We start from the raw sequence: 24946 nt of genomic DNA, 5'->3' as shown, positions 1-24946 counted from the left end.
TTTACCACGCTACTATTGAAGAGGCAATGAGGCCATCATGTGCAAGCAAATGAACCTATTTGTCCAGGTCAGTTGACAAACATTAGACAAATAAGTAAATTGATATTTAATCAATATGTCTTGTAATTGTGATGCTTATTTACAAAGGTTATAGGCTAGGCTGGCTTAAGTAAACAGATTTTTCTTTAAAGCCTAATCCAGGGGTTTTCAACCAGTGGTCCGTGAAGGCATTGCAGATGGTCCCTGACCATGCATTCAGTAATAGTTTCACTGTGGGAATTACTATTCTTTTAACAACAGTGGTCCTTAAGATGCTTCTTAGAGAGAATGGTGGTCCCATCTCACTCAGTTGACCCTGGCTTATGTTTTACAGACAAATATTGTTGATGTCCAACACACCTAGCTCAGCAGGAAATTAACCTGGAATAGTATTTTTCTCTTTTATTGTGAGTAAAGGTATCTGTGATTTACATGAAATTAACTAGATTAAACCAGTCATTATGGCACCACTGCAAAAAAAAAAAAGCTAAATAGGCTACCAGCAAACCGCCGACCCCCCCCCACATCCATCATTGGAGCTTCCTCAGTTTCAAAAGTGACGAAGTACATAATGTGAATCTGTTTCCCCAACTGCTCAAAAAGTTCCCGGGCTTGATCGTGGGCACGCATCAATTACAGTCTGTTCAAACTTTAAAAAAAAAAAAAAAAAAAAGGAGAAGTGAGCTTGCCCTGACTGCGTTACACGAGTCAGGCAGGCTACCAACACTAGAGGATCGAATCTCAATATTTTAAGTATACAATGTATGCAATACAAAACACCGCTAGCTCAAATGAACACAATATGAAGGCTATGGATGTTTACTTAACATCTAATTCAGATTGGATGATACTCAACACTAATTTATTGCAAGGAGGCAATGCTGTCCATGTCATAATTAAGCTTGACGTTTTAAATTTCTATTTTCTCTTGATCAATTGTTATTGACGTCGAACATACAGTGGCATAAAAACGGACGCATTTCGATTTGCACAACTACCGGGGGACTACCAATTACAACTTAAAAAATTGTGCAATTATAACAGTGTGTAATGATTTATGAATTATGAACATATTTCAGCACAAAATTCAGCTGGCTCAAATGAAAACAATATGTATGGATGTTTAATTAACATCAAATTACTGCATGATTGTTGAAGCTAATGTATTGCAGTGCATGATTCACATGCTATTACAGTCATGGCGTGCTTTAAACACTAACATTAACTTCGCTTATGTACAAAATTTAGACTAGCTGGCTATCTAACGTGAACTATGCCTATAGCTGGCGTGTTAACTGTACATTCCACAAAATGAAGATCGGAAACAACAGTCACTTCGGTTTCCACTATACTCCTATTCTTAAATTATTCTGTTGTAGGACATAGGTGCCTGGCATCCAGACTATCACACAATACCTCAACTTGAACTTCCCACTTGCTTGTGAAATGAGTGACGTTTACACCAAGGCAACATGTTAGCAAGATTAGCTTCTGGACCCCTTTGTCTCGTCTCCTTTGCTGCGTACGGATTTCTGTGGCGGAGTGGTTGATAGAGATGATGTTGGCTGTCTGCTGTGCGCAACTACCGTAACCCACATATCAGACTGTGTTTCTAAGTTTGAGTTTGTATTTCCCCAACAGCCAAAGGCTAGTCGCTGGCCTTCTGCTCATTGGTTTTCAGACGGTCCACTATAGTGAGTCACACATTTTTTTTCCTTATTAATTTATACTTCTTCATTACATTTCACCAATCCTTAACATTTGTATAGATGTTACATCAATCTTAAATTGACCAAGTCATTTTTCATCTTGAGAGCCTAATATTGCAATGTGCCACGCCCAGTTAAACTAAAAATGATGGCGGTCCAAGAGCAAACCAGAAATGGCACACCACCAGAGGGGTGCCGACCAAAACTCACGGATGGAGCCATTTCGGTACACAGCCCTTGAACTTTTGCGGCTCTCCTCCACCACTACCACTCGCATCGACGGTTCTCTACTTCTGCCAGGTGGCAAGGATACTCAGCCGGAGATGCTAGCCTAAATGCATTGAGGTCCCCTTTTCAATGAGTGGACTACAGAACACTTTTCTACTTCGGTCTTTCTGTATTCGCTTTGTTTAGCAGTGCAAGCTGGAGTAGGTATTGGTTGGAACTGGACATTTTGGCTGCACGTTTCTCTGCCATTCTTGTTGGACTGCTTCGGTTACTTTAGGTATATGTCTGCCTAGCCTTGAAGTCACTAAGCGCGAGCAGATTGCACGCAAGTAGGCAGGTAGGCTATAGATACACTGGCAGGTAAGCCATCCAATGACATAAGATTTATTTAATTATTCTGAATGTCTGAGCATTTAATGTATTCATATTGGGAGCTAAAGACATAAATGTAATAAATAAATGTAAAGACGAAATAAATCGCATACCCTACCCTACCTTTAAAATGAAAACCCGTTAACACATTTTTTTTTAAAACCCTACCGTCTTGCATGGAACCTCCGTTTATTTATTATTGGTCGTAAGACAACAGTATTTATTCAAGACCGATAAATAATAAATGTAATAGTTTTGACAGCTGTTATTTCTCTCACAACGTATTCGCCAAATTTGCATAAATTACCGGAAGTGTGAAATATGCTGATATTACGTGTGAACTGTCTGTACGTCCATTTGAAGGTTCAATTAGCGTTGGTAGGCAGGTCAGGTGAGTCAACTTTGCGTTTTAGGCGAAATTAGGAATATTCGGAATCATTATTTTGTTCATTAGTTGTACTTTCCCAATGTAAACGTTACTCAGTGTCTGACTGCAAGTTTAACGTTATCAGTTACCCTAGCTATCATTTTACGTTTGGGGAGAGGTCGTTTACTGCAGTTGGTCTATCCATGTGCTTAAAGTTAGCAAGGCATCGTTAGCGATTTTGCAAACTTCAGGGTGTGTAAATTACGGTGACACGATGGCTCAAGTATCTATTTTCATACCTCCATAGCAAACAAGCTTATGTTTAACACGACTCTGTTACACCAAGATATTGTGTCGCTGATAAGTTTTAATTGGTTTGAATTTATGAGTTTGAGTTTACAAAATTGAGTTAAGGCAACGGCTATGCAAACGGAACTGAAGTTCGCGTACTATTGCTACGGAATACGATTCCGTACGATTTTTTTTGTAATACTGGCGGTCTGGGAATGTTTTTTCCATGCCAATAATACACCTACTACAACGGACAAATTTAGTGTTACGTAGATTTCTTTCCGTATGGTTTATTCACATTCCGTAGCATTTGAGAACATGGTGATTGCCAGCGTAGTGGGTCAAAGGAAAGATTGCCTCTCCCGCTGGGGCGAATCCTAGTGCTGCACTTATGGGGAATTAACTCCAGCTGCAATAATGGATAATGTTAACTACTTACTAACCGAGAGTGAGGTCATGCCGGGAAATATCAGAGGCTTTAACGTATCGACCGAGCGATAGCGAGGCATGACCGAACGGTCGAGGTTAGTAAGTTGTGTATGATATGGCATTTTTCGCTACTTTCATTTTGTAAATGAAAATAAATGGTAATTGTTAATAGAAAACATGTCGTTTTGTTCAGCTCTCGTCTTCTCACGACACAATGTGTTTCAGGTGTTGCGTAGCAACCAATTACTTGCTAACTTCAAGTTAAAATTATCTATTCTCCTTATTCACGTCGCGGCCATATTGAAAACGAAAACGAGGCTTGGTTGGGTAACCCCACCGGAAGTCATTGTAGCGCCCCAATTTTTTAAAGCTGTTATTTTAAGGTTAGAGGGCATTCCATATGGCAGGACATGCAACCAGAGACCCCTACATTTTTTTTACCTTAGTCCAATTAAAAGGCAACGAATACAAATTAATATAAGATTAATTGAATTATGGATTATTGTCTCATTATTAATTCTGATCCTTAATTCTGATTTACAACTCCTTCAGGCCCACAACTCTTCATAAAATGAAAAAACGGGTTGCATAACACTGAAAAGAATCATCAGTTTGGATTAAAATGATAAAATGCAAAACATAAAATAATAAAACAGTAACACTGCAGGGCTCAAACTGAGAACCTGCCAAGCCCCAATGGTGTTTAGACAATAAGGCTTGTGTCATGAAATTGCATCATCTTATAACAGAGGGAAAGGCTGGAATTCCAACGAGCCGTTTCAGGCAGCTGAGAAAAGTGATATCTGCGTTACTCCCTCTGCTGTGTACTTTGGGCTTTTCCACTTCTGGCCTCCTGATGGTGGTATAAAGTTATGCTCAGTCTGCTATATGTCCCGTTCGTTTGGTGTCAGGCACGTCATTAGATTAATTGACTACCGCAGTGAAGTTCGAAAATGGCACATTTTGTTGTTCTGCGTATGCAGTTGCGGAATTGTTAATAATGTTTGAACGTGACATAAAACTTAAGGCATATGCCCATGGTTGTTGCATTCAACTATTGTATCACCCTGTTCATCTGGCACAGAGAAGGCATTTCAAAATAAAGGTACCTTTCCAAGTCGATGCATATTGAAGAGATATTGACAAGAGGTGGGCCATTATCAAAGTCGAGGCTATGGCGGCTCGCTCGATTGATTTAATGATTGTCTGTTTATTAGTTTAGTGGATTAGTAATTTAAACTATTAATCTATACTGAAAGTAAAACTTGTCTCATTTCTTAAATCCAATTTGTATGTGGTGTACAATGAAATGAAAATGATGAAAGTCATTGAAAATCATTGTTTAATTTAGGTGGTGAATGAGTGCTGTTCTTGGCGAATCCTTGATGAAACGCCAATGTTGTTTTCTTGGTTCAAGTTAAGCTTGTTCAGAGTCAGAAACTTGGGAAGGCGGCTTTGCGAGGAAGAATCAGTTTATTCTGAGATGTAGCACAGTAACCTTGGATAGCACTGTCGCATCTTGCCATGATCTTACAGAAGTACATAGGGTGGAACTAACATATTAAACAATGACAAGCATATGGAAGGGGGGTGGGTGTGTCTGGGGGTCAAGGTAGGAGGTAGATGTTAGGCAGGTCTAGCTTGACCAAGGACTATCTAAATGCTTATATGTTTGGCTCCAACCATTTTGTCGTGACTGTAGACAAAAGACAACAATCCCGTCTAATGGCTCTGGCTCCAGGCCCCTGGTGTCACTCAAACTGAGAGTGGGGGTCTGTTTGATATGGCTTGGTATATGATGTTGAAATAATGAAATTTACCTAATCCTAACAGTGGGTAATAAATGTACCTTGCCAAAACTAGCTTGCCAGTGAAAGACCTTAATCTTGGTCACACATTTCATATTTATATTCATTCATATTTCATTCATATATTTTTTTAGATAGGGGGCTTTGACACCTTAATGCTAGGCTCACATGGTTGCGTTGGAATGCGTTGATCTGTTATCGTTGACGGAACCCCATTCATTTTCATCCGTTTTTGCGTGAGAAATGGCAACGCATGCGTCAGCCATTCAACTCGCACATATCTCCAGTGATCAACATAAATTAAAGAGTACCGTAATTTCTGGACTATAAGCCGCTACTTTTTCCCCACGCTTTGAACCTCGCGGCTTAAACAATGACGCGGCTAATTTATGGATTATGATACCTGTGACTGTATACGGTGGCTTTGTGTTTACGGTGGCTTTGTGGAGCTAGGATGCTAGCATGGATGCAGCCGCATGGATGCTTAGCTCCACGCGATTTCTCAGTATCTCTCAATAACTTAACTAATGTCAAAATAACCACAGTCTACCGGCGTAGACAGAACACAACTCAAGCAATACAAATCCAGTCTTTTCAAGTTCTTTAGCTCACTGGTTTCAAACTAGCGTCTTTTTTTTATCTATCTCGCCGTCTTCAATCTAACGTTCTAGCTTCTGATTGACTCTTGCAACTGTGCTCTCTTAAAGCAACAGTGCACTTATCGTAACTGGCTAAACTAATAATATGCATCACTATTGTATTACTTTTGATATTCATTTTAGCCTGTGTAAAGTTCATTTGTTTCAATGTACAGGTAGGCACCTGCGGCTTATAGACATGTGCGGCTTATTTATGTTCAAAATAATTATTTTTTAAAAATTCAGTGGGTGAGGCTTATATTCAGGTGCGCTCAATAGTCCGGAAATTACGGTAATTAAGAAAATCTGAGTAATTTAACATGCCCCAACTGCCTCTGCCGTAGAGGAGAGTAACCGGTTTGGTTTTGGCATGGAAGCAGGCAGTTCACAAATATGACACGTTTGGGGTTTTCTATGTGATGTAATTTCCCAGCAACACTGATTTATCAGCTACCAAGTAGGCTACATGTCAAAACTAAACAGGGAGTTTTTTTTTATCAAAATGATCAAATTGCCAGTTTATTTAAATGAATACACCCTCCTGAAAGACACAAAATAGCAAAATGATTTCTTATGCCAGTGAAGGGCAGTTGATCATCAGATGGCTCTGTTGAACCATCACATTCACACCGGTCACTGACCATTCAAAGTGGAATCAACCAGACCTCATACTAAAACTGAGACCTAAGACTTGGAAAAGTAATTTCCTTGTTAGTTTTTTCATAATTAGCCTAATATATCAATTGTTTCATGTTAAAATCCACTGAACAAGCATGTGCTTTATATAGTTTATGGAGGACTGGTTTAGACATGTGAAAATGTCACGTCTATAACGGCAGTTTTCACCTAAAATAATGACGACGTATTTTTTAAACTTCCCTTTTTTTCAAGTCTCTTTGGTTTACATGCATTAGGCGTTTGTAACTTGTGGTCTCCTATAAAAGTTTTTCGTTTGAGATCATATCATAACACTGATAAAATGCTATGTATTTTTTTAGGATGTAAATTATTATATGAATCATGTTTGATTATATTTGTCTGTATTCTGCTGTAGAGGTTATGATACCAAGCTTGTCCATGCTTTGAGGCTTTTTGTTTACCAATATGAGTCCTAACGTCACATCCATAACACTGGAACTGCCCTAGAACATTTGTGCTACTCATTATTTGCTTTCAATTCTATGTTCCTCAAACGTATGTCTACGAAAAGCACAATCGGCATTTCAAATATGTGCAGGTTGGAGGCTGGATCTCTGAGTGGTTACGTTTCTGGCCACTCTGCAACCCTCTCACCTGCTTGGCAGTAGTGGCTGTAGCAGGATAAGCTAAATCAGACTTCATTATTCTGCAAAGTTGACGCCATCAGTCTTACAAGGTATTCTAGGTCATTAGATCATGGCATAACAAATGTGACGATCAAAATGGCTTTGAATTAATGTTATTATTTTTAGTATTAGTCTAGGCGGTGAGATCACCTGTTTTATGATTATTTGACATATTTTGTCATGAATTGTTTCCTGTTTAGCGTTGCAATGAGTCGAAGTGGACCTGTATCCAGAGCTTCAAGTTTTGCCCACATTTTAAAAAAGAATGTTGGTGACCAGACAGGACACAAGAAAGTCTCTTCGTTTGCTAATGTCACCTCGGAGGATTCTGGAAGAGACCAATGTGAGTGCGTAATGTGAAGTGTCTTATCTCATAAAGCAGTCTTCATGTCCCAAAACTGAAATGATCCTATCCTTTGTTTTTGTCAAGATGGTAGGCCAAAGGTTGGGATTGCCGAGCTGATGGAGAGATATAAAAGTGGACAAACTCACTCTGTGTCTGCATTGCACCAGCTGTCACAAGTACTCGGTTTCCAGCTGGATTTGAAAGAGACAGTCACCACAGGTATCTCTGCCTATTATGTGCTTGTGCTTTTACAAACCAAATATGGATCTGTACCTAGCTCCAGCAATGATGAGGGAAAGGTATCTAATTGTATATTATGACATGGCTGAGAAGCTTTCTTCGCACAATTGCTCCCTCCTTCTTTTTCGATCTCTTCCCGGCCAGCTTCAAGCAGATGTGCCAGGGTTCTGCTTAAGGTCTCTTCCTGATTAACAGGGAGTTTTTCCTTGCCCCTGTCGCCATTGTTCTTGCTCTAAGGGGGTTCAGGCTTATTCAGTGTTGAGGTGTTGTGTGGGAATAGACGCTAATTGGGATCACTTTTGAAGACTGCTTTTTTTTTTATTGGTGAGTTGATTTTAAGAAATTAAACTTCAGGCTATGCAATACATGGTGTCAAACAGTTTACCCATTTGGGCCAATAGAGGAGAACTATACAAATTCTTCCCTGGCCTCTAATGAGACGATCGAGCACTCTCCTGGAGAATGTGAAGCGCAAAAATATTACAAAGCACACACATAGCATAGATACTACATCATAAGAAGCATAACACATTATACAAAAATATAATAAATAAATATGAATATGTCCACAATAAATATCAAAGAGAATAATAGGCCAAATTAGTCTTCCGCAAGGTCCCAAGTTTTGGGAATATAAAAACTAAAAGCTGCCTCTCTTTGGTCCTGGTTTTTGGAACTGTTAAGAGTTCAGTGCCAGAGGACCTCAGTGATATACTGGGTGTGGATCATGCTTGACATATATTCAGGTGCAAGACTATGGACTGATTTATAGACTAGTAAAACAATCTTAAAATCTATTCTGCAACTAACAGGTAACCAGTGCAGTGATTTTAAGACTGGTGTGATGTGTGCCCTCCGTCTAGTCTTGGTGAGGACTCGTGCTGCAGCATTCTGTATCATTTGTAGTAGACTAATAGCTTTCCACAGACAAGAGAGCGTTACAGTAGTCCAGCCTGCTCGTGATAAAAGCAGGTATCAGTCTTTCAGTGTCAGCCTGAGAGAGAAAAGGTTGCACCTTTTTACTTTCACTTGCACCAATAGAGCTGTACTGATTGGGTGTTACAGATGTATAGAGCTGGGTCAGGTGTCATGCATAGCTATGGTCATTCGTGGTGTGCCTCCTAATGACACTACCAAGGGCTAACATGTATAGACTGAAGAGTAAGGGCCCTGAAAAGGATCCTTGAGGGACCCCACAGGTCATACAAATGTATTTTAAGCTGTAGTCACCAATGGAGACAAAATATTCCCGGCCAGTTAGATAGGTCCTAAAACAGTTGAGGTCTGGACCAGAGAGGCCAACTAAAATTCTCAAGTCTTTTAATAAGGATATCATGATCTACAGTGTCAAAAGCTGCGCTCTCAAGTTAATAAGGATATCATGATCTACAGTGTCAAAAGTCTTTTGATAAGGATATCGTGATCTACAGTGTCAAAAGCTGCGCTCTCAAGTTAATAAGGATATCATGATCTACAGTGTCAAAAGCTGCGCTCAGATCCAGAAGGACAAGGGCCGAGAGCAAATACAGTTGGGTGGGAACACACGACACCCGTTAGTTTATCATTATGGAAGACTGAGTGTGAATGAAAATGTGTTATCTATCTCTTGTTGTTTTTACCTGATGCATGGGATCTTTGTGGGTGTGTGGGAGAGAGAGAGAGAGACCCATTCGCGCTTTACCTGGTGGAGTTACTGTATGCATTACTAACTACCAGGTGAATACATTCCTATGTATAGGCTGCACCCGGATATTAACCGCAGGGCTGCAGAATGTTTACAAAATCAATATATGAACCATGGTTAAATAGTTGGGAAATGACGGTAACGTGTCATGGTAGATGTAATGAAAGATAACTGTTTTCATGTTCTTCAGTCATGAGTGGAGGGGAGGGCTAGAGGCAGGGGTTTTCTGTCAAGATTTGATCATTTTCTTTGTTGTGTAATTATACATATTCAGTCAAATTTGTGTATTTTCTGTGTGTTTTTCCATCAGGTAACGTCACGACTTTATACTTTGCATACTGCGCTGTGATTGATGGTGTGGAATACAAGACGGGCATGGGGGTGAATAAGAAGGAGGCGAAGGCCAAAGCGGCTCAGCTTGCGTTACAGGACCTCATACCCGTGTTAGAAAACCAAGGAGCATTTCATGGTGCTGGTAAGGATTCATTTTAAGACCCATCTGATTTTCCTCTTCATGAGATGAATTACCTTCAACATCTAAATTCTTTGTTTATTAGTGGCGGGAATACCAGGACCTCCCCCCTTACCTGTGAGGGAACCTCCCACTTCAGAGCCACATTCAGGGATATTGGTCCATGGCAAGTCTTTTCAGTTTGAAAAAAGGTTGGCGTGTATATAAAATCAAGCAATAATTAGTATTAAAATATTCCACATCTTTTGTTTTTAGAGAGGAAGAACAATCCTTTGGAGGAGCAAATTCTGAATGCTGTTAAGGAGTCGTTCACAAAGTTGCTGAGCATGTACCCTGAGCTTTCAGGATGTGGGAGCACAGTGGCAGCGTTTGTAACCCAATCATGTAAGTTTACTGAAACACAGTGAAATCATTGAGTTGCAGACGCAAATGGATATTTTCTGAGGTGCAGTTTTGTCAGTTTCATTTTTCATAATTTTTCTATTCAGAAATGGATTTCAGAACTCGCCTCTTTCAAGACCTGTTCATGGAAAGCTTTACTTAGCTGCATTTGGAAATATTTCTGTTGGTTGTTCTATGAAGTCCCCCTTTTAAAATAGTTTTTTTTTTTTGTTCTGATAGTGCTTTTTAGCTAACAAGTAGTTCCTATACCAGTGCTAGCTTATACTTTACAGGGTGAAATATATTTAAATGATGGAAAAGACTTATTTGCATTTTTTGTCACCATGTACTGTCTGAATATTCTACTGCCTTCAATATTTCAACTTTAAAGGTGTTGGATTGAAAAGCCACAAGTGCATTATTGCTCATTTTAAGGATAACCAATACTACATTAAAATGAAAAATGGTGTGTACACATGAAATCTATTTGAATTCCTTTCATTTCAGCTACCGGCTACGAAGTGGTGGCCATAGGTACTGGCAGTTACAACACAAAAGAAAGCATTACACCAAACGGGCGAATCCTGCATGATTCCCATGCAGTTGTAACAGCACGTCGATCCTTACTGAGGTACTTTTTAACAAACCTTGGATTGAGATATTATTAACCAATTTCCATAACAAAAGTCCCATAACGATTGCATAAAAGTTATTGTTGAATTGGGGGCAGAATAGGCTCATTCAGTAGACCTGTTCTCTGTGAAGTAGAAGTACCCCTGATGCAGTTTAGACTGTCTTTTTGTTACCATAACAAGTTACATTAACCTACAGTTGGCAGGCTAGTTTTGCAAAAAAAATACTAACCAGAAACTTTTAGAACTCCTGCAGTTTAATCAACACATGGATGATCCAGTTTAACTGTCATGTCATATAGCTATTTCACTGTTCTCTGTTTGGTACATTACTTCCTTCCATTGGTGCTTCCAGACCAATCCGTCAACCCTGTTGGGCCCTTTACCTCATGCTCTCCACCTGTCACCTAGCCCAAATACTGCTTATTGGTTTACGGTCGTATTCTCCTTTAGAATGAATATACCACCTGCCACATCCTCTGAATTTATTATTTTTTTCCCCCATATGATCACCATGAGCTTTCATATACATATCAAACCACCAGATGCTCCTTAGAAACAATAACTCATGAGAAGACGATGCAACAGTATATTGGTATGACGGTGTACTGTTTTTTTTTTTTGCAGCTGAAATATCAACATCTATTCGCTAGAATTGCGGACTGCACCTTTTAAATGTAATGTATTACACAAGCTATCTAACAGAACTGTTTGGATTCTTTACCAGGTATCTCTATAGGCACCTGCTGCTCTTCTTCAGCAAAAACAACCATCTGCAAGAGAAGTCGATTTTCCAACAAGATGAGAAGACCAAGCTGCTCAGCCTAAAGAGTGATGTCAAACTGCACCTGTACATGAACCAGCTTCCCAAGGGGGCCGCTCAGATCCCGCCGCACTTGTAAATCCCTTTGAATTTTTGGCCATTTGGTTTTGTTGGTTTGTCTGGTTGGTTTTGTTTTATTTGTAAGGTTTTGATCATATCGTTCTCCTTTTAGGTAGCAGGCACAGGGGCAAATGTAAAAGTCACTTGTGCTGCAGCTCCATGAGGGTGGACCTATAGCTTGAGTTCAGTTCCTTGCAGATATTGGTCCATCATTTGAATGGACCCCTAAAACCTAAACTTATGATCTGAGTCATTACCGTGTGAATAGTATTTATAATGAAGGGATTTGTGGTTACACATTCCCACCATTGCTGACATTGCTTAGAATTTAGCTGATGTTCAAATTCTTAAACACCAACAGTAATTTTCAACTATTTTTCGCTATCTGAAGATTGACTGGGGGTAATGCGTTCCATTGTGGTTATGGAGGTCTTGATTGTAATGTCAACTATAGCTGTTTTGAGGATATCGACAATGGCATCAGAAATATATTCATTTTGAATTCTTTTTCGCAGGCGCCTGAATCCACTATCGATGTCTGCCTGGGAAGTAAACAATCAGATCAGCCTCCATGTAACCATTGAGGGGAAGGTCTTCTCTGTCTTCTCTTCCACAGTTGACCAGATTGCCTCCAAGGTGGTCAGTATGTCCACCACAGACAAGATCACCCAGTGGCAGGTTCTGGGCTTCCAAGGAGCCCTCCTCAGCCACTTCATGGAGCCCGTGTACGTCAGCAGCATTCTTATAGGCAAGTGGCCCCCGGTTCACTAATGGACTATTCACTGAGTTACTGCTGAGGCGCGCTGTCAGAGTGGTGGTTTGTTAAGAGTGTTGTGGAATAATGAAGGAAAGCTGTTTGTGGATGAGCAAAAGAGATGCGTATAAAGAGATGAGGGACCAGATGGAAGGGAGGTGGCAGTCAGGGTAAGACACATTGACATACATGCGGCGTATGCACACTCAAGGATACACACACACATTGACATACATGCGGCGTAGGCACACTCAAGGATACACACACACATTGACATACATGCGGCGTAGGCACACTCAAGGATACACACACACATTGACATACATGCGGCGTAGGCACACTCAAGGATACACAGAAGATCAGCAGTGGGTAAAATGGGGAAGAGGGAGGAACCAGCATTCAAGTATTGGTGGTGCAACAACATAGTGGGCACACACTGTACTCGTACTCGTAAGGCACACAACATAGTGGGCACACAACATAGTGGGCACACAACATAGTGGGCACACACTGCACTCGTAAGGCACACAACATAGTGGGCACACAACATAGTGGACACACACTGCACTCGTATGGCACACAACATAGTGGGCACACACTGCACTCGTATGGCACACAACATAGTGGGCACACACTGCACTCGTAAGGCACACAACATAGTGAACACACACTGCACTCGTAAGGTCACTATTGCACACCCTGCACTCGTAAGGTCACTATTGCACACACTGCACTCGTAAGGTCACTATTGCAAGGGTAAATGGAGCTGTGGAGCAGAGATGTCATTCGTTGGTATAATTACGGGGAAATAGGCTGGCAATCAATTAGGGCTGCAACTAACAATTATTTTGATAATCAATTATTCTGTTGATTTTATATTTTTGGTTAAACGATTAGTTGAGGCCCCTGGTCATCTAACCTTTGGTTTCTGCCCACTGCATGTTTCCTTCTTAGTCTGCTTGGTTTGTCCTTGCTGTTCGCCAGCTGCATGACGCCCACCATTCTGTGCAAGTGTGTGGGGTTGTCCTTCTGCTGTAGCAGGGGCACTGATATCCTGTAGTCTTTGGTGCTCAACCCGCTGCTGACTTCAACTGACTGACTTGAGCTACTTCACAGAGAGTAGTGTTCAATACGGGGCTCCTTTACTCCTTCATCCAGGCATCTCTTCCTTCCCTGGTGGATCTTCAAGCCTTTCAGTGAAGTTTCCCTTCCTCCATCCACATATACAAACCCCAGGAGCTTTCCCCTTATTCCCCGAACTGGCTGTATCCGTGTTCATCCGCTTTCTCGTAGTTGTAGCCATACCAAAGTCCAAAGCCATGTGGTCTGCCTGTGAGTCCTCTTCCACCCCTGCTCTTGCTGACTGGTTCTCTTTTGGTTTGTTCTTCTGTAGCTTAGTTGGGTGCATCTACATGGCTGTATCTGCAACAGATGGTGCTGCTACGGTTTGCTAACCCAAAGGTGGGGTCTGTTTTCTCCCACCAGCTGTCTTTCCAAGCAGTCACAGTCACGTGGTCTTTCCCCTGTTGTCAGCTGTCTTTCCAAGCAGTCACGTGGTCTTTCCCCTGTTGTCAGCTGCCCTATGCGAAGCAGTCACGTGGTCTTTCCCCTGTTGTCAGCTGCCCTATGCGAAGCAGTCACGTGGTCTTTCCCCTGTTGTCAGCTGCCCTATGCGAAGCAGTCACGTGGTCTTTCCCCTGTTGTCAGCTGCCCTATGCGAAGCAGTCACTAATAGTCAAAATAATAGAAACACGTGTCTGTACAACGCAATATAATTCAGCACCACAAACCTCATCCTCCAGTTGAATTAACAGCTCTCTAAATTAGTTCAAACAAATGCTGAATATCAGCCTCATGCAGGACTGTTTTTTTTTTTAACTACGTGTATGCTTTACATGTTACTGGTCCTGTTCAAGGAAATTGTCACTGTAACTAGCCTGTTTTCCACAAGAAGTTCTTACGTACCCAGAGGCCATTGTGTTGAAGATACATGTTTGAGATCAGTTCATGAAAGTCTTGAAATGAAATGAAATGGCATCACTTCATGTTAAGTAATGTTAAGTTGTCAAGTTAAAAATGACCAAACTTCTTTGACACTCTTGTATTGTAAGAAGCACACAAACCCACGTTATGCCTGCATAACCTGCTAACTCATGAGTAAGACCACTACGTGCTAGCCTCCTTTTTCATACGCTTTGTCTTTGTTTCTCTTAGGGGATGAGAGTTGCAGCAACACTCGGGGCATGGAGATTGCTGTGAACCAGCGTGTGGATGGCGTTACCACAAAGCTGCCGATGTACTACTGCGTCGTCCGACCGCACATCAGTTTGGTGACCAACATAACACCTCCTGGTGTGCCCTCTGCTCAACGCACTCTCAGCATCAACTGGAGTCAAGGGGATGTCTCCCTGGAAGTGGTCAATGGGCTAGAAGGCAAGACTGTGGAGGAGTAAGTTTTCTAAGGGTCTGAGGCCTTAATAACTTCATTATTTTCCAGGTAGAACTTCAGGAGAATTTTCCATTAACAAATCATCTTGGTTAATCATCTCTAGCTGCAATACAGGATCCCCCCCCCCCCAAAGTTTCTCCTTGAACATGGATTTAAAACCTCCATCCACGTTGGACACATAAACCAACACTTAAGTTCTTAGGTTTTAGTTTTTACAGACATTTTCTATTGAATAAATTAAATGAAAAACAAACTTATACTTGAGAAAGTATACAGAAGTGTGCAGGAGGAATTCATTCTATTGGTGAAATGTGCAACTTTCCTGTCACGTTGCACAAATATAATCTACATCTGGTCGCCAAAACAATGAGGATTTGCTCTTGCTGTTTGCTGTTTAATGAACAGTGATGATTACTAAAACTACAGAAAAAAAATAGCTGCAAGCAGCAATAACAACCATCTTCATAAGGTCAACACAACACAAGTGCCCCCCAGTGGTCGAATGATGTCATGTATTTTTTGTGTAGCCTCAGGACACATTCCAAGTTTTGTGTCCACATATCAAACAGTTGCTAAGATATGACCGAACTTCCTGTTCTGATTGGCTGTAACAGACAAATGGTTTCAAAAAATCTAAATCCCATCTGATAACATTTGGTTTGGCTTGGCCTAAAGATTGTCCACTCTTCCCCAAAACTAGCATAGATAAAGTTGGTGGCCTGTGAAATAAAAAAAAAACTTTTAAATAAAATCTCATTGGGAAAATTGATATCATTGGATGCGTTAAACTCTGGTTGGTCCGACCAGTCTAATGGTACCTCGTTTTTGACAATCGGGCATACGGTTCAAAGGTTCCATGCATAAATGCACTTTCAAATTCAACCCATTGGTGGCGCTAGAGTATTCGTGGCAAAACTTTACCATGTGGTTCAAGAGGCTGCTATAGGCTTCAATGGCACAAGAAGAAGAGGCTGCTCTTTAAGCAAGGCAAGTTTATTTATCTAGCCCAATTCATACACATTGATAATTCAAAGTGCTTCACAAATAAGCAGATAAAAGAACATAGAAATATAAGAGATTAAAACAGTAAAGTGCATTATAAAAGAACATAGAAAAATAAAGGATTAGAAACGAATCTAAAAGAACCTCGAAAAGATAAATACATTTAAAAAGTAGAATACATTCAATCATTTAACAAGTCGACAGTTGGAGTACATTTGATGTCATGTTGCAAGTTGGTTCCAGAGCTGAGCAGCATAGCAGCTAAAAGCTGCTTCACCATGTTTAGTTCTGACAGTAGGCGTTACCGACAGATCTTTCTCCAGTGATCTGAGAGATCTAGCAGGTGTGTACTGCTGAAACATATCTGAGAGGTCATTTGGTCCCGTTCCATTAAGTGACTTAAAAACAAGCAGCAGTGTACTTGTTACGGCAGACCTGAAGAACCAAAGGTCCCGTAACATAAAACGCCAGGCTCTCAGTTGGTTTATTTACAAGAACAAACAATGGTGGTTGTCGTCAAAAAAGAAGAGAAACAAAAATAACCTCCAAGAAGCCTCACAAATAATAAATAGTCGCTGCAGCTTACCTCACTCGCGATAAAAGAAAAAAGAAGGTAAGTCTTCCGGGCAACTTCCTTGCCTGTACTGTCTACCACTAAGCTAGTAAAGTGCAGGAAGCATAAACAAACAACCACCCAAGAACAACTAAGGCAAAAACGAACAAGCGCGTATGACTCGTAAGGGTCTTCAAAAGGTAAAGTCTCTGTTTTAAGTCCAAGTGTTGTGATAGCCGGGGAACGCTCAAACAGGTCGGGATCCTGGGGAAGCCATCACACAACAAGTTCCAGATAGCGAGCGCCGCCATCTTGGGGCAGGCCGGCTTAAATAGTGAGAAGTCCCGCCCAGCAATAACGCACGGTCCGAGACAACGCCCACTCTCCACCTTGCAGAGACAGAGAAAACAGCGCCCCCACAGGACAAACCTCTGCTAGGCCCATAACACCATAACAGTACTGGAGAAATGTTTGATAGTCTTTTTAGGAAGGCCTATGAAAATACCATCGCAATAGTCAACCCTGGCATGAAATTATTTTTGTAATCATGTTTTGAAATATTTTGAGAAAAATTCGGCCCGATCCACACTCTAGACTACAAGCACTGCTGTAGTTTGCAGATCAGGCTATATTACTGTAAAGATGCCTGGGTTCACATGTTTTTCCACATATTCCAGTATAAGTAAAAATAATTGATAAAAAAATGACTAATACTGCTTACAACCACAAGTTGCTTACATTTCTTAAAATATCATAGCATGTCAACCACAAAAGTGCCTAGGAACCTAGCCAGGTTATACCAGAACAAATGCCCCCTCTCAAGAGACTCTTTCCTCTTTAAAAATATTCTGCTTACATCGGATAATCGTGTCATATTCACCAAATTCATTTGAATAAAATAGTTCTTTTCCAACTTCCTGACGCACTGCTTTCCTATGGTGGTTTTTGCAACAGACAACGAGACTTTACCACTGTCCATAGAAAAATGAAATGTATCCATCTGCGATGTTGGCTGTGCTAGTCAACCAGTGTTAGAGTTGATCACATCTGTAATCATAAATACAGAAGTACTTTATGGTAATAAACAATGTGTATTTACTGTGTCACTGATAATTCACTGTAGTTGTGCACATGTTAATGACCAGTCATCATGTGTGTTCTCTTAGATCACCCTTCAAGAGTGGGCCGGCCCTGGCCAGTCGTCTGTGCAAAGCAGCCATGTTGAGTCGCTTCAACTTGGTGGCCAAAGAAGCACAGAGAGAAGATCTCATGTGTGCTGCTTCCTACAGGGAGGCTAAGGTACAAGTATGTGTTTCATATTTAATATTGGTCTTAGAGGGTGGTTAAGATACAGTATGTGTCATTTAATATTGGTCTTAGAGGGAGGTTAAGGTACAGTATGTGTTTCATATTTAATATTGGTCTTAGAGGGAGGTTAAGGTACAGTATGTGTTTCATATTTAATATTGGTCTTAGAGGGAGGTTAAGGTACAGTATGTGTTTCATATTTAATATTGGTCTTAGAGGGTGGTTAAGGTACAGTATGTGTTTCATATTTAATATTGGTCTTAGAGGGTGGTTAAAGTACAGTATGTGTTTCATATTTAATATTGCTCTTAGAGGGTGGTTAAAGTACAGTATGTGTTTCATATTTAATATTGGTCTTAGAGGGAGGTTAAGGTACAAGTATAAGGGTCTATTCTGTTATGCAGGTTAGGTTGTGGTACTACCAGCAGATGGTATTGAAGAACTGCCACTAAACCTGTTCCTTGTGCTACTGGTTTAGAGCTTTGCTCGCTGTTGAAAGTCTTCAATGTCGCGTGCAAGTAATCCCAACAAACTAGCCTATGCATTATGTCACATCAGGATGGTCCGCAACCACCATACTGACACTGAACAATACTTAACAACAAAGAGAGCGTTTCGTAAGCATTCCACTGGGCTTGTCAGGTGGCCACGTATCTTCATCTGTGTTTGGTTGAATTAGGCCAACAACACCTCCACCTGGGGCGACAGTGGTACAGGAGGTAGAGAAGTCGTTTAGTAATCAGAAGGTTGCTAGTTCGATTCCCTGTCGTAGCGTCCTTGAGCAAGGCACTGAACCCCCTAATTGCTCCTGATGTGCAGTGTGCCATCAGTGTAAATGTTAAATGTGTATACATTGTAAGTCACACATATGTAAGTCGCTTTGGATAAAAGCGTCTGCTAAATGTAAATGTAACCTCCAGAAAGCACAACAGTGATGCTTGGCATCCCACCCCTACGAGGGGTCAAGATGCAGGTCGATAACAGAGACGACACAACATACATCTCAAGATACACCACAAGCATCAACCATGACCGTGTTCCAAATCCAAGCAAATCTTCTAGTTCCAAAGAATTCACGATCCAGGGGTCATGGTTTTAGTAGAAATCCACCAACATTTGTCTTTGAGAGTTGATTTTCCAAAACAGTCAAACCAGACATAGACGATGATGGTAAGGGTTAGGGGGGGAGCCTCGTGGAATATAATTTACAGCCTCAGGCTGCTGTTGGGGGTGCGGTCAAGAACAGTACTGCTGTCGTCATCACGGCCCAGGCTGCTGTTGGGGGTGGAGTCAAGAACAGTACTGCTGTCGTCATCACGGCCCAGGCTGCTGTTGGGGGTGGAGTAAAGACCAGTACTGCTGTCGTCATCACAGGCTGCTGTTGGGGGTGGAGTAAAGAACAGTACTGCTGTCGTCGTCACGGTTGAAAGCATGGATATACCATTTTGAAAGTCGGTGTGGTTGATGAGTAGACTGAGATCCTTCAAATGATGTCCGGTAGCCAGAAAGTTGTTGTAAAACTGCTGTCACACAAACATCCTGGTTAAAACAGGGTTGAAAGGCTTTAGCAGGCACTTGACACCCGTCTTGGTCTGGGAGTTTTGAGAGAAAGTACTCGCAGTCGGCGAGTTTGAAATTGAATAGGTTGAGTTTGTAAGTCACCTGTAAAGGCCCAGTGATCAACCATGCCTAATATTACATAGCGTGGGAGCATTCTCAACTCTGCTCCCTTAAGGAATGGAATAGGTTTTCAGTACTATTCTGGGGAGGGGGTAGAGCAGGGGTCTCAAACTCAAATGACCTGGGGTCCGATGAGCATCCAGTCTGGTCAGTAGGGGGCCTATCACAATACTGTAGATACCACTTTTGAGTGTGGCAAATTTACCATGTGTGATCAGTGGTCCAATGGTTAGTGTTGATCAATAGCAAGTAGCTGACCTGGGTTCAATTCCTGGGCAATGCAAGATGCTCTTTGGATAAAGATGTTTGTTATATTTGCATTTTTGGGTCACTTTGTCCCATTGATAGCCCATGACTTACATATACAGCAGTAATAGTGGGATAATGTCTTCATCGACAACTACATCTATATTTTTCCTTCATACATGCACATTTCAAAGCAAATGCTGTACTGCACTAGCCTGGATACCAGACCGAACTTAGCCCCGCCCACACATTTTTTGGTTGGGAAGTTCGGTCTGGCATTACTCCATTGAGGAGAAATTATCTGCGGACAGATATTGGCCGTACCAATCAAATTGTTAAGGCGGGCTTTATACGATGATGGACAGATGATCAACAGTAACGTAACCAACCACGTCACCAACGCACAAGTTGAATTCGTTTTCAACAAACATGGCTGCCGCTGGAGAGCTGAAATGTATAGATTCGAGTCCATTTAGACATTGACAGTGCATTCATTTTGAAAGAGGAACAGAGAAACGCGATTAAGGCAGTTGTCAATCGAAAAGATGTTTTTGCCTTCCTTCCTACGGGATCCGGTAAAAGTTTAATTCATCAGCTGGCCCTGGTCACATACTACGTTGTTCTGATTGGTTGTAGGTAACCAATTGAGCGAAGAGGCATTTTTTCTCCTGGTTCGGTTGAAACACGCCCCATAATCATAGCCCAATGGAGCGATATCAGACTGACTAGAATTATGAGTATGACATCGTCAGGCTAGTACTGCACCACTTTTGTATAGTTGGTAACAAGGCTGCAAACAAACAAACAAAGCAGAAAACTGAATAAAGTTTTGGCAAAAATCAGAATAATTTTATTTTGTAAAATAAATGTGTTTTATAATAAATATATTTCAAGTGTATAATTTCATTTGTCTGTCAAAATACAGCATCTTTCAATCTATAGTGATCTAAAATGAATAGTTTACTGATATGCTGATCATTGTTGGTGCGCCGTCTGTTGTTATTCCTCGGAGCGACTTCCATGACAGACCAGCATGCTCAATTGTGTCACACAGTTGCTCAAATACATCCTTAGCTGTCGTACGGCCTTACATAGTTTTAACACGAAGTAATTCCTCTGTCACTTCAAACTGGTTGTTAACACGGCATCATTCATTCATTCATTCCGTTTATGTATTTATTTATTTATTTATTTATTTATTATGTCTCTTTCTTTCCCTCCACTGTGGGATGCTGCCGCAGTTTTTCCACCCGATCTATCTGCAGAAACCTTCTGCTTACAACTGCCCAAATTCTACTCTGCTTATTCAATTCAATTTTTTCAGTTCAATTTTATTTATATAGCGCCATAACAATACAATTGTCTCTAGGCGCTTTACAGAGCCCAGAGCCTGAACCCCCTTAGTGCAAGCACAATGGCAACACGGGCAAGAAAAACCTTAAGCAGAACCACGGCACATAAGGGGGAACCCATCTGCTTGAGGTCGGCCGGGTGGAGACAGGAAGGGGGGATGGGGGAGGGTTGTGTGGCAGAAGGGGAAGGGAAACAAAGGTGTTGTACATAGCCTGCATTTGGTAGTTGTACATAATATATATATATATATATATATATATATATATATATATATATATATATATACACAGACATCCGGTGGTAAATACATAATTCAGACAAGACCAGTTTAGTGGGTATACACTGTGCTCATAGGGTTACTGTTACAAGGGTAAGGGGAGTAGGAACAGAGAAACATGTCTGGTGGCAATAATATATATTGTATATAAATGCTAGCATAGGGTATGAGGTAGAGTAAGTGTACGGCAGTGCGGTGGCGGTGGGTGCAATTGGCCGAGGGTTTCTACAGGTAGACCGGGTGGAGAGACTACAGCAGCGTCCCATAGCGAAGATAGTCTAGATTAGGAGAGAAAGAAAAGAACATTGAGTGGGTAGAGTTTGGCCGTCCATATGCGTAGATGAGGAGTAGTGGGGGTGAGGAGCAATGTTTCCACTTCCATCAGCAATTGGAACATGCTATTTTTGTTAGTAGACATCAATTTCAGAAACAGATAAGGAGATACCTTTTGGGTAGTAGATTTAACAGAAGGCAATATGGCCATTTTATCAGTGTTATTATAGGCATGAGCAATGTGATAAGAAAGGAGAGAGAGAGGCTGCCTGGCTAGGTGTATGGGATTTTGTTTTATTTAGTATTTAGTTAGGTTTATAGCCTATGTATTTGTAATATGCACAAGTGTCATCATTGACATGTTTTTGTGCTTCGTTGCTCTGCCTATCCTTATAATAGTAACCTTAGACCCCCCCCCCTTTTCTATCTCTTTACCTGGCTGGCCCTAAGCAGATGGGTCCCCCCTTAGAGCTGAGGTTCTGCTGAAGGTTTCTTCCTGTTTAAAGGGACTTTTTCCTTCCCCCAGTCCCCTTAGTGCTTGCTCTAGGGCAGGGGTTTTCAACTGGTTTTGTCCCAGGGACCACCATTCTGACTAGAAAGTAATTTGCGGCCCACTGATGTGCGTGCGTGTTTGTAACCGCCGCCGCCGCCACGCCCCCTCCCCCCGCACACATATTCTGCCTATAACACTTAAATATGTGAAATTATCAGGGTAGATCGCTAACACCCGCTGCCGCGCCCCCTCCCCCCGCGCACATATTCCGCCTGTAGCACTTGTCAGTGTAATTTCTTCACTGAATATGGGTCTACATCTATATATTTCAGGCAATGTGATTGGCTATTCAGACTATTTAGATTGACATATTTTTCTTATTTTAGATATTTTTCACGATATTCAAGAGTAATCTGGAAATGTGTTGAAATATCAAAGTGAATTTATAAAAATAAAAAAAAGTCAATGGTCAACTGATTGACATAGGCTCATGTCGCGGACACCCTGCAATGCCGTCGCGGACCACCAGGGGGCCACGGACCCCCGGTTGAAAACCCCTGCTCTAGGGGATTCAGGCTCTGGGCTCTGTAAAACGCACTGAGACAATTTCACTATATTTTAGTTCGGTGGTGCCAATTCAACACCTCACATTTTGATGATAAACTCAAAATCACAGTACGGTAGTTTCATCAGACAAAGCTACATTTTCTCCATAATCATATAAACATGAACAAAAATCGTTCAAAGTATTCCACTGTGTCCAACCATGTGCTCCATATCCGTAACTCATTAGTTTGGTTCAGTAAGCATATAAACCCCCCAAAAACCAAGTCAGTGGCCTACGTCTGTCAGTCAATCAAGAGCTTCTTCAGGTCGCCGTGTTTGTCAACCGGATAAGCCACGCTGTTGGATGGTTTCCAGAAACACCAGAATGTTTCTTGAGCACATTTGTGACATTAGTCACCAAATTAAAACTAAGACAATTAATGATAAATCTGCAAACAGCAGTTTTTATGGTGGGGGTGAGGTCAGCTGTTATACAAAGGGTATATACAAAGGGACTTATACAAAGTCTCTATATGCACTACACACTAATATCAGCTGTGCTGTTTAAACACAGAGGAAAATTCTACCTAGGTCTCGATAAGATGCATTGAACGACCCAGTCATTCTGGTCATTGACATTGGAATTGCCTGTGTGTGTTCCGGATGTCCGTGGCTCATTTGTGATCTGCATACTGTACAGTCATTTATTCCTGTCCAAACTTAAGTCTGAATGTCCGCGGGTCTTTTGTGATATGCATACTGTACAGTCATTTTTTCCTGTCCAAATGTAAGTCTGAATGTCTGTGGCTCATTTGTAATATGCATAATGTACAGTCATTTATTCCTGTCCAAGCTTAAGCTTGACTTTTTAAGGTCGTTTTTGTCTTTGCATTCCAAATTCACCATGAGTGTTACAGCGTGTAGGTGAGTTCATGAATATCATGAAGTTGATTTGAAAGGTTGTAGAGTTAAGCTTGTCCAAAGGGATCATATGTTCTGGAAGGGCTGTTTTGTGCTCTACGCAAGCCACACCGCTGGAAACACAAATCTCAAACAAGTAGTCTGCCCCACGCCTTTTCAGATGCTATTTACCGCTCAATCCAACAGGTGGTAGCAGAGTCAACCCCTTGTTTTTGCAGGTGGCAGTGTTGGCATCCGTGTAGCTTGCACACTCTACAGCAGGGGTCTCAAACTCAAATGACCTGGGGGCCGATGAGCGTCCAGTCTGGCCAGTCCAGAGCCACAGAATATGCACTGAAACACAGCATGAAATCGCTTGGCGGGCCAGGCCGGGAGTTTGACACCCCTGCTCTACAGTTATGAAACATGCCTTTTCCAACAAGGAGTAGCATCACTTGCAAACCATTCTTGCATAGCTTATACTACTTTCTTTATTTTACATTATTCTACTACAGTACTTGCATTGTTCACCACGGACCATTGTTTTGGAACTAATTTTTCCTTCTGGCTGCAGATGATGGCAAAACCCTATCAGGAGGCCAAGAGTGTCTTCAAGTCGTACCTGGCTCTGAAGGGCTTCGGATCGTGGGTGGAGAAACCTTCTGTCAGTGAGCACTTCAGCATGTGAGGCCCTTTAGTTCCATGCAGAATACACTACGGCCCCAAATATACAGTTTGTGTTTGCACTAAAGTTATTCATTTGATTAGCCTGAAAATAAATGGTCTACTTTGTTAACAGCATGTTGTAATGTGATGTAGTTTGTGTGAGTGAGTGAGTGTCTTTTTAAAAAAAAAAATTAATCTTTAAGGTAATGCTAAAAGACCAGACATCTAACTGACTGCAGGTACGTGGCGGTTTTGTGTCAGGGGCAACGCACACCGGAAGTAAACAAAGTTGCGTTAACTGCGTTAAAATATTGTATCGCATTAATCTCGGCCACAATAATCTCATATATTAACGCGTTAACTTTGACAGCCCTACTATTTATATATATTTTATATTGTGTTTAAAAACATCAAATTTCAATCATAAATTGTATTAATATTGTTCTCGACTAAAAATCAGTTCTTGGGGGGAAAAAAAAAACCTGAGACATTTCGCGGCCCACTGGATGGTGCTCCGCGGGTTGGGAAACCCTGGTCTATGGTGTGCTCCTGAAAATCTTCAAGCTGATACACTAATGGATAATGGCTGTAGATGAATGTTT

At 41.3% G+C, this 24946-nt stretch overlaps 1 protein-coding gene across 4 annotated transcripts; it reads left to right on the top strand.

Annotated features, from left to right (window-relative positions):
• Window positions 1-1505: 1505 nt before the first annotated feature.
• adad1 (adenosine deaminase domain containing 1 (testis-specific)) lies at window positions 1506-24476 on the top strand. 4 transcript variants are annotated; one of them, XM_031587258.2, is made up of 12 exons: window positions 1506-1733; window positions 7407-7549; window positions 7637-7771; window positions 9787-9951; window positions 10034-10114; window positions 10204-10332; window positions 10837-10960; window positions 11689-11859; window positions 12360-12592; window positions 14813-15047; window positions 17769-17907; window positions 24253-24476. In XM_031587258.2, the coding sequence occupies exons 2-12, from the start codon at window positions 7414-7416 to the stop codon at window positions 24364-24366; spliced, it is 1662 nt and encodes a 553-aa protein (XP_031443118.1). In that variant the 5' UTR covers window positions 1506-1733; window positions 7407-7413; the 3' UTR covers window positions 24367-24476. The 4 variants fall into 4 exon arrangements, with proteins under 4 accessions (XP_031443118.1, XP_031443116.1, XP_042558691.1 ...); XM_031587256.2 differs by lacking the exon at window positions 1506-1733 and adding an exon at window positions 1895-2305; XM_042702757.1 differs by lacking the exon at window positions 1506-1733 and adding an exon at window positions 1896-2305 and having other exon boundaries at window positions 17769-17901.
• The last annotated feature ends 470 nt before the right edge of the window (window positions 24477-24946 follow it).

This window comes from Clupea harengus, chromosome 20, assembly GCF_900700415.2.
Source record: "Clupea harengus chromosome 20, Ch_v2.0.2, whole genome shotgun sequence".
Classification (NCBI taxonomy): domain Eukaryota; kingdom Metazoa; phylum Chordata; class Actinopteri; order Clupeiformes; family Clupeidae; genus Clupea; species Clupea harengus.
Note: the sequence above shows the minus strand (reverse complement) of the source record. Positions and strands in the feature narration are given on the sequence as shown.

Bases quoted from the DNA above. Each gene is read 5' to 3' on its own strand.
- adad1 (XM_031587258.2), top strand. From the start codon at position 7,414: ATGAGTCGAAGTGGACCTGTATCCAGAGCTTCAAGTTTTGCCCACATT. The intron at 7,550-7,636 runs GTGAGTGCGTAA...GTTTTTGTCAAG, and splicing joins GGATTCTGGAAGAGACCAAT to ATGGTAGGCCAAAGGTTGGG. The intron at 10,115-10,203 runs GCAAGTCTTTTC...TTTTGTTTTTAG, and splicing joins TTCAGGGATATTGGTCCATG to AGAGGAAGAACAATCCTTTG.